Source organism: Fukomys damarensis, unplaced genomic scaffold (assembly GCF_012274545.1).
Source record: "Fukomys damarensis isolate Sample0158 unplaced genomic scaffold, DMR_v1.0_HiC HiC_scaffold_4, whole genome shotgun sequence".
In the NCBI taxonomy this organism is placed as follows: Eukaryota; Metazoa; Chordata; class Mammalia; order Rodentia; family Bathyergidae; genus Fukomys; species Fukomys damarensis.
This window is the reverse complement of record NW_022900916.1, coordinates 38,186,857-38,196,387: the sequence shown is the minus strand read 5'-3', so window position 1 is coordinate 38,196,387 and position 9,531 is coordinate 38,186,857. Positions and strand designations below refer to the sequence as shown.

Genomic DNA, 9,531 nt, shown 5'->3' with positions numbered 1-9,531 from the left:
CCTCCTGGCCTGCTGGCTCCAAATCAGCCCTGGAGAGGCAGAGGCTGGGTGTCCCTGGAGGGCTGGCCCAAGCTGAGGGGAGGGCCAGGGGCAGACCTGAGGGGTGAATGTTGGCAGAAAGTTTGAGAGACGGGTGGGGATGGGGGTGGGGCTGGTCTTCAGCTGGCTACGAGCTGGTAGATGGTAGAGGGGAGTAGACACTATGTCCTGGAAGGCTGCCCACCCCAGGACTTCCAGAAGGCCAGTTTCAGTTCAGCCTGACCTGGGTAGTGTTCTTCAAATTAGGAATTCAAGACAGCAAAGACTCAAATAGGAACGGTCTTCACCCAGCCAGCAGGCAAGTGGGACCTTCATTCCAGGTCCTGAGTCAAAGCCACTGCAGCCCCACCTCCAGCCCCAGTGTCATTCAGGGCCCTCCTAGACTCCTGCACCAACTGAACCATTCTCCAGGCAGCTCTCCTTTCCAGTCCATGCTGTAGCCAGAGGATCCAATAAAGGCAGTATGCCCTTCTCCCATTTAGATTTCTTTGTAGCTCCCTCTGGCTTCAGGCTAAATAGCCTACTCTTTCCAGGCCTAGTGGTGCACACCTATAAGCCTAGCAGTTGGGAGGCTGAGGCAGGAGGACTGCTTTGTTTCAGGCCAGCCTGGGCTACACAGTGAATTCAAGGCCAGCCTGAACTGCATAGGGAGACCCTATCTAAAAAAAAAAAAAAAAAAAAAAAAAAAAAAAAAAAAAAAAAAAAGTCTAGTCTTCCTTAGGAGCCCTCTGAGATCTCCAAGGTTCAGGTGCCAGCTCCCTAGCACATGAGTGGGGCAGCATGCTCACTCCCCATTGTACCCTCTTCCAACGCCTTTCATGGCCTCTACTTTCCTAGGCACATGAGCTGCAGTTTGGGCCTCTAGTTAGAAACACCATTGCCTCTCCACCTTTGTCTTCCTGGACTCTGCCCTTAGGCACAACTCTGGCTATATTTACTACCCTGATCCATGACCAGGTATCCAGCATGGCCTTGTGCACCAGCCTGAGCTCCCTGGGCCTGAGAGTTCTAATAAGAGTCTGAAAACATGTGAATGAGCAGACACAGAGCAGAGCAGACATGTTTCTCTCAATGGATCCTGCAACAGTAGACCAGTCTTCAAGCCCTTAGTAGTGGGACTGCCAGAAAAGACCCTAAACCCCTGGCTCCAGCTGCGAAGCACCCTCCTCCTCACCTTTTCACTCTGTGGCCTATCTGCTCCTCACTCCTCTCTTAAGTTTCTTCTTTCCCTTCCTGCATCTGGGAGGAGGTACTTGCCCCTTCCTCACCCTTGATGTGCTCCTCAGGACATTTTCAGAATTTCCTTTTACTGTACGTCTGTCTTCTCCCTCTGATACTTCTCACCTTCCCCCTAGTCCTGCAGGAAGCCTCTGAGGGAAGAAATCAGATTTCATTAATATATCTGCAGGGCTGGGGATTTAGATCAGTGGTGCCACTGCCTGCCTCGAAAGTGCAAGGTCCTGCCGGGCATGGCTGCTCATGCCTGTAATCCCAGCACTTGGGAGGCTGAGGCAGCAGGATCACTATGAGTTCGAGACCAGACTACATAGTGAGTTCCAGGTGAGACCCTGTCTCAAAAAAAAAAAAAAAAAAAAAAAAAAAAAAGTGACCAGAAGAAGCCATACTCAAAAAAAAAAAAAAAAAAAAAAAAAAAAAAAAAAAAAAAAAAAGTGCAAGGTCCTGAGTTAGATCCCAGTACAAAAATTAATAAATCAAATAAATAAATAAATAAATATCTCCAGCTCAATTTGATAAATGATGGCTAAATGGAGTAGTGATGAATCCAATGGTATCCCAGCTCCTTTATATGACCTATCCATTAAAGGCAGATTTGTTATCTTGTGGCCACTGAGGCCCAGCTCTGTGCCAGTGGCCAGACCAGGTACTCCTACACATACCCTCACAGCCACCTCACTCTCTGTCCCTGATTCCCAGCCCCCGGAGTGAGATCTTCCTGACTGTTTTGCTGTCCTCATGCTGTGGGTTGATGTGTCCATAGATCAGTGGATCTCAATCCCTCAACTCTGAGGATCAGCAGATCCTCAATCCTCAATCCAAGAATCAGTTTTGCCCACTCTTGCTCTAAATATCCCTTGACTTCACCTATTTCTCCACATGCTCATTACCACAATGACCTTCCAGTTTGGTTTCTCCTTCTTCAGTATTGCCTCTGTCCACAGCACAGTTCCAGTGATAGCTCTAAAGTATAAATCTGGCCATATAAGCCTTTTGATTAAAATCCTTTTGTCTTCAGAAAAACGCCCGGATTGTTTTTCTTGAATACTCTTCGACTCTGTGGTTGCCAAGCCTTTGCATAGTCTGATCCTTTTGTCTAGAATACCCTCTTGCCCTCATTTCTATTCCCTTCACTTTGCTGGTCCTTCAGGTCTCAGCTCAGGTGATGCCACCTCCTTGGGGAAGTGTTCTTCGAGCACTCCCTCTGCTGGGGTTAGTTACCAGGGATGTGTGCTGCCACGTACTTCTCACAGTTTAGCAACACAGTGCTTTGTACTGGCCTGTTCCCTTGACTCTACCTCGCGAGAGGTAGTTATTGCATCAGTAACTTGTTCATTCCTTTAGTCATTTTATTTATTTATTTATTTTGGTACCGGGGATCGAACTCGGGTCCTTGAGCTTGCAAGGCAGGCCGCGGAACCACTGAGCTAAATCCCCGGCCCCTAGTAATTTTTAAAATATGTATTAATTGTTAACTGTGTGGTCGTTATGTAACGCATACACAAGCCAGAAGCCTATTCTCTTCCTTGGGGTCTCAACCAACCAGGTCTGAAAGAGAGAACAAAAGCCTGAGAGTTGCCGTATGCCGCGCAGCCTTCTGGGAATCGTAGTCACCTGGTTCAGATCTCTCTGTATGGTGTAGGCGTCTTCAACAGGCGGCCTCGTTGTTGCTAATGCGCATGTCCCGGAGCTGCGGTGGTGGAACTGCGCATGACTGAGGGGAGGTAGCGGAGGTCGGCTCGACGACTCACTGAGAGGGCAGGGCTTTGGCGACTTCAGGAGTTGGGGTGATCGCCGAGTGCTGCGGAGATGGCCGGGAGGGGGAAGCTAATCGCAGTGATTGGAGATGAAGACACAGTGACTGGTTTTCTCCTGGGCGGCATAGGGGAGCTTAACAAGAATCGCCACCCTAATTTCCTGGTGGTAGAAAAGGATACAACCATCAATGAGATCGAAGACACCTTCCGGTACGGTAGCCTGCGAGGCCTGAACGGGCTGCTGCTTAGTGGAGCGCGGGGAGAGGGCGAAAGCGACCCAGGTCAGAGGTGTCAGATACCTATGGGAATGTGAGGCGATCCTGGAAGTCTGTCCGCCTTCTGAAGCGGAAGCCTCCGCGCCCTTAAGTTCCCTTTTGGACTTCGGTGGTCTCGGGGCTGTAACAGGTCCACGAGCTCCCCTCACATGACCGTGTGTCAGGAAAGAAGGGGAACAGAGCTTGTGACCTATCCCTGCCATAGATGGACGTCTAGGGTGCCCGGCCCCTAGAGACGGTCAGACTCAGCAGCTCTTCCGGTCCCCCATGTTTACCCAAGAGCGGTCTCCCAGGCCTTGCAAGAGCTCGGCTCTTTTGCGAATTGTTCCCTAAAGGAACCACACTCACTGGAATCCTAGGCAACGGGCTTGTGCCTTCTTGTACTCTCATATATTCCTTAGAGGCTGTCATAATCGTCCTGTAAGGCGGGGGGTTATTATTCTCACAGGTGAATAAACAAACTCAGAGAGGTTAAGACACCTGCCCAAGAGCACGCTAGTGGGAAGAGTCATAGTTGGAATTTGAACCGAGAGCGAACGCTTTTCTGTCTCTCCTAAGCTGTACACACTCGACTTGTGCAGTTGACCTCAGTCTGCCTTGGAATGTTCCTTTGTCTTAAGCACAGTGAGAATAATATCTGGACTTTCTGGCTTTCTACTAAAACCTGGTACTTCTTCCTGTTCTCATTCAAGGTTGATAGCTTCAAAGTATGGATGCAAGTGTGCCCTTTAATACAGTAGATGTCCTGGTGATTAGAATTGATGTCAGACACCTTCCCTCAGTCTTTCTCTAGAGCTTCTGTGCCAAGTCTCAGAAATACCTCACTCACCTGTTTCCCCTAAACAGCTTGGCCCAAAGCTGCTGGCTGAGACTGGTTCCTGCTGCCAAAGGGGTCTGATAGGCCCTGACCTGGGAGGCTGCTATCTCATGATCGCCAGGCAGTTGGTAAAGTGGCCCAAGTATTATGGGAGGAGAAATTTCACTTCAAGAATTTTCTTTAAAAAAAAAAAAATTTTTTCTAATCAGATGTGGTGGCACACACTTGTAATCCCAGGAGGATCACCTGGAGTTTAAGGCTAGCCTGACCACATGACAAAACCCTGTCTCAAAGAAAAAAAAGAATTTCCTAGCCAGGTGGTTCAGGCCTTATAACCTTAGCTCTTAGAAGGCTGAGGCAGCAGGATCACCACAAGTTCAAGGCCAGCTTGGACTACAGAGTGAGGCCTTGTCTCAAACAACAAACAAAAAAGAATTTTCTAGCCAGGAGTGGTAACACAGCCTATAATCCCAGCACTCTGGAAGGCTGAGGAAGGAGGATCACAAATTTCAGCCCAGCCTGGGCAATTTAGTAAGACCCTATCTTGAAAATAAAATTGAAAAAAAAAGAAAGGCTGGGGCTGTAGCTCAATGCAACAGCCCAGGGTTCAACCCCCAGCACTTCCACCCCCTGCAAAAAAAAAAAAAACAAAAAACAAATCCATGGTTCCAACCAGAAAGGGATCTCAGAGACATCAAGCCTGGCTACTTGAGTGCCTGGCATGGGGTAAGTACTCAACAGAGTTTTAGTTTTATGAGTAAATAAATGAATGAATTGTGTGGGTGAACACAAGAAGAGCCTCTGTGGAAAGTGTGATTCCTCCATTGCCAGGTTTTCTCTTTCTATCTTGTGTCCTTGGCTCATGCCAACATCCCCTCAGACACTTCTCCCACAGTCCTGAGTGTAGACCTTGAGGCCTTCAGTGGTTTCATCAGCCCTGTTTTTAAAAACTTTAATAATACTTATTTTTCCAGTTTTTAATTAATACATGTTTGCAATACATAATGTTTACATTTAACATAGGGGGTAGGTAAAAACTTTAACATATTTAAAAGGTATCTTTTGCCAGGCATGGTGACATATGCCTGTAATCCCAGTACTTGGAAGACTGAGGCAGGAGGACCACCACAAGTCTGAGTCCAGCCTAGGCTACATAGTAAGTTCAAGACTAGCCTAAACTGCACAAGGGGACCTTGTCTCAAAACAAAAAAAAAAAAGAAAAAAGAAAAAAGAAAAAAAAGAAAAAGAAAAAGAATGGCCGAGGATTTAGTTTAGTGGCGCTGCGCCTACCTCACAAGCACAAGGTCCTGAGTCTCTGGTACAGGAAAAAAAAAGTATATGCTGAGAAATCTAACCCCCACCCAAAACCTTGCACCTCTTTATCTCTCTCTTCCACCCATAAAGATAACCACTTAGTTCTTTCAGTATCTTTCTGCAATCTTTCTACAGATACAAACATATACATATTCATTCCTGTCCTTTCCTTTTCCTACATAAAGACAGCATATTATTTCTCTCTCTCTTTTTTTCTTTTTCTTTCTTTTTTTTGGGGGGGGGTACGGGGGATCGAGCTCAGGACCTTGCACTTGCAAGGCAGGCAGCAGCACCACTGAGCTAAATCCCCAGCCCAAAGGCAGTTATGAACACATTTTCATTACTAGTTTCCTCTCCAAAATGGGGAGACAGAAGCCAGCCTTGAACAACATGGCCCTCAGCTGTGTGTGTGTGTACTGGCAATTGAACCCAGGGCCTTTGCACTCAGCAACATCCTCACCCCCCATTTTTTGCGGGGGCTTACTTGGGATGGAACTCAGGACCTTGTGCTTGCCAGGCAGGCTCAGCACCACTGAGCTGCATCCCTGACCCTTACTACAGGGTCAGCTAAGGTCTTACGAAGCTGCTAAATTGTCTAGGTTCAGCTCAAATTTTCAGTGTTCCTTCCTCCCAGAGTTCTCATACTGCCCGTGACCCTGAGCTCTTGAGTGAAACTGCCTCATTCAAAGAAGAACAGCCCTGAGAGAGGGTTTAGTGTGGCAGCCTTTCCCCCATGTCCTCTGTGCTCCCAGGTCCCTCTCATTCCCTGCCTATGGCCCAGTCTCACCACCCGGAGTGAGCTTCCCTTCCCATTTCTCCTCACAGGCAATTTCTAAACCGGGATGACATCGGAATCATCCTCATCAACCAGTACATCGCAGAGATGGTTCGCCATGCCCTCGATGCCCACCAGCGCTCCATTCCAGCTGTCCTGGAGATCCCATCCAAGGAGCATCCCTATGACGCTGCCAAGGACTCCATCCTGCGCAGGGCCAAGGGCATGTTCACTGCCGAAGACCTACGCTAGGGGCAGTCCCTGGCTCACCAGCCCCACCCTTACCCCTCCACTGAAGGCTGGATGATGCTTCTAGGCCACTGGGAGCTCTGCTGTTAAAACCCAGGCTGGTTAGGGAACAGGAAGCCTGGCCATCTTCTCTCTCCTCTACCTCTTCCCTGTGCTGTTACAATGTCACTATCGATGTTAAATTAAAGTAATATTCTTTATTCTCTCCAAACTTGGGCTGGGTGCTTGGAAAGTATGTGTAGGGCCAGGATACTGGGGGGAGATTTAGATTACCAAAGCTGGAAAAAAGTTCTGCCAAAGATGTGCTGGGCCAGGAAGATTGGTCCAAGGGGCTGGTTGTCTGGATCAAAGAGGACCAGCTGGCAGGGCAGGGATAGGTATGAGACCTCCCCACCCCCCAGGTCTGCATGGGGCTGGGAGATGACCTGGCCCCAGGGGCGGAAGTGAACCAGGAAACCAGGATGCCCATAATTCCAGATTAAGCAAGATCCTGCAGGAGGTGTAGGGGCCCAGGCTGCTTCAAGAAGGGTGGCCTGTGAAGACTGCTGAGGACATGGCAAGTAGAACCCTGGCCCTGTGTGAGGTGGGCCTTGGTTGCCAGGTGACTGTTCCAGGGCAGCCACTTGCTTGCAGACTCTGCTGGCCGTGTTCACTCCTTGGTTGCAACTATCTGGTACTGGTCCTTCCTTTGCTTACTACTATGTCTCGGCAGCTCAACATGGATACGCTGCGGCAAAATTTCTGGAAGGAAGAATATCTAAGGGAAAAGATGTTGCGCTGTGAATGGCACCACAAGTATGGGTCATTGGTAAAGGCCAAGCAGAAGGCCAAGGCTGCAGCCCGCCTGCCCCTCAAACTGCCTACCTTGGCCTCCAAGGCCCCACACTCGCCCCCACCTGTCCCCAAAGCAGTCCCTTCCAAATCCCCCAGCCCTGTCCCAGAAGCTTCTTTTCAGTCAGAAATGTACCCGGTACCGCCTGCTACCCGGGCCCTGCTGTATGACGGCATCTCCCATGACTCCCAGGGGCGCTACCACTACCTCAACACCCAAAAACTGGATCTGCCGGAGTCACGCTACCTCTTGCCCATCACCACCAACTTCACCTACGGTTGGCAGCTAGGTGAGTCCCAACCTCTCAGAAGTCAGTCACTTCCCTAATCTGGAATACCAGCCAGGTGCCAGGACAGACATTCAGTGGAGGGGCCAGACAATAAAGATAAGAGCAAGGAAATGGCCAAGAGGGACTCTAATTCCTAAAGACTAGAGTGACTGGGTGGGCAGGCAGGGGAGAGGTGAATCTTCAGATTTTGTTGTCAGGAAAAGCCTTTCTGAGGCCCTCAGGCTGATGGCTAAATGACAAGGGGAGGGCTTTGGATTTTACTCTAGTCCAAAGAGAAGCCAGTGGAGGGTTCTGAGCAGGTATGTGATGCTGATTTACTTTTTTAAAAGTTACCCTTCTGTTGTAGGTAATGGTTTTTCAGGGGGAGGTGTAGACTCTGACAAGTGAGTTAAACATGTATTTGGAGTTATCTTGGCAAAAGATGATGGTGGCTTCAGCTCAGAAGGTTAGCAGGAGAGCTGAAGTCAGTTCTGATGTTTTGGAGTCTCACTGGAACTTTTTGGTAGGCTGAATGTGACAGGAAGAGAGAAATCACTGGCTATGCCCAGATGTTTGGCTGTAGCACCTCCAACAGAGAAGACTGGGAGAGGACTGGAGGGAGGGTACATGAGACAGGTCATTTGGCCTAGGTGAGCTCGAGGTATTAGGTCTGTGTGTGGAAGTCTGGCTCTCTGCATCAGCTCAGACTGAAGAACAAACTTGGGGTCATTAAAGTATACATTAAGTGCTATTTAAATCCTTGCAATTGGATGAGGTCACTTGGGAAGCTCAAGTTCCTGAAGTCTCACCTAAGGGCAGGTGGACACGGCTAGAGGCCAGTAGCGATGGAGTGGGTAGGTTATCCATCTACACTGAGTCTGCTTCCTGTGTGGCTGAGAACGGTCGAAAGCTAGGAGGGAACCAGCCCAGTCAGTGTAGTTTTCAGCAGAGACTGAAAGTGGGGCAGAGAATATGGCAGCAAGTGTTGCCAGGTTGCTGGGTGGTGCCGAATGACCCTTTCTTTGCCTGTGTCTGAATGTCAAGGGAGGTCACTCAGTCAGGAATCTTTTCTCCGGCTGCTCAAGTGCCTGTGCCAAAAAGGCAGATGGTTGGGAATCAACATGGTTGGATTTTTACCCCAATTTCCTCATTCCCCTCATTTCCCCCAGAGCACTAAGAAGGAAGCCAGGGGAGCAAGGTTCCAACAAAAGCAGGAGGGAAGCCCCAGAGGGCAGCAAGGCTGAGGGAAGTCCCATGGCTGCTGTCTGTCCCTGTGACAGCAGGACTGGGGTGACGATGGCAGACAGCCAGTGGCCATGCTGCGCTCACTGCTGTATTCAGTGTCCAGCCTGTATTTGCCTGTAGCCTCCACTCCTCAGAAGACCTTTCTGTTTCTTCACACTAAGTGGATACAACAAGGCCATGTAGACAGATAGGGCTCTCCTGAGTCCCTTCCCCTGGAACCAATTGCTGGCCTCCAACATCTTTTCCCAGGCCCCCCAGTGAAGCAAGAACTGGTCTCCTGCAAGATGTGCCGCATTGAGTCTTTCTTCCGAAAGAACGGGGCCTTCGCACTGCTGGACCCCCGGGACCTGGCCCTCTGACCCCGGCCCGGCAGCGGGCTTGGAGGAAGGAAGATGAAATAACAGGCCTTCTGTTGGGACAGAGATGTGAGCCTTTATGTTTGCTGTCCAGCCCTCAGGCTGCATTCTGGGCCTTTCAGGGACGACCTCCAACCTCCCTCTTTCTTTTTCCTCCTTTATCATCCCTTTGGGGACTCAGCAATGATAGGAGGGGGCTGGGAAGGTGGGCGCTTATTCTCCAGGCACGGGGTCCTCAGCGCCAGCGGGCCACAGCAGCTCCTGGAACTTCTGGGTGTTTCTAGGGAGGAGAGTGGCCTGTCATTCAGGGGCGGGGACGACCCGCCCTGCATCATCCTCAAACCTCCTGCCGCCCCTCACCTGGCCCC

The 9,531-nt window shown here is 49.8% G+C and overlaps 2 protein-coding genes and 1 long non-coding RNA gene across 3 annotated transcripts; 2 read left to right on the top strand and 1 right to left on the bottom strand.

The window, feature by feature from the left end:
* Positions 1-42: 42 nt before the first annotated feature.
* On the bottom strand, positions 43-2,930 carry LOC104868609. The gene is made up of 3 exons (XR_782050.2): positions 2,890-2,930; positions 1,214-1,409; positions 43-96 (listed from the first exon to the last, which is right to left on the bottom strand). It is a non-coding gene; the product is annotated as an uncharacterized LOC104868609 (long non-coding RNA).
* Positions 2,931-2,979: 49 nt separating this feature from the next.
* On the top strand, positions 2,980-6,673 carry Atp6v1f (ATPase H+ transporting V1 subunit F). Its single transcript, XM_010633464.3, has 2 exons — positions 2,980-3,242; positions 6,264-6,673. The coding sequence occupies exons 1-2, from the start codon at positions 3,085-3,087 to the stop codon at positions 6,463-6,465; spliced, it is 360 nt and encodes a 119-aa protein (XP_010631766.1). The 5' UTR covers positions 2,980-3,084; the 3' UTR covers positions 6,466-6,673.
* A 180-nt stretch (positions 6,674-6,853) lies between these two features.
* On the top strand, positions 6,854-9,421 carry Atp6v1fnb (ATP6V1F neighbor). Its single transcript, XM_010633463.2, has 2 exons — positions 6,854-7,583; positions 9,057-9,421. Exons 1-2 carry the CDS (start codon positions 7,016-7,018, stop codon positions 9,164-9,166), a joined length of 678 nt encoding a protein of 225 aa, XP_010631765.1. The 5' UTR covers positions 6,854-7,015; the 3' UTR covers positions 9,167-9,421.
* The last annotated feature ends 110 nt before the right edge of the window (positions 9,422-9,531 follow it).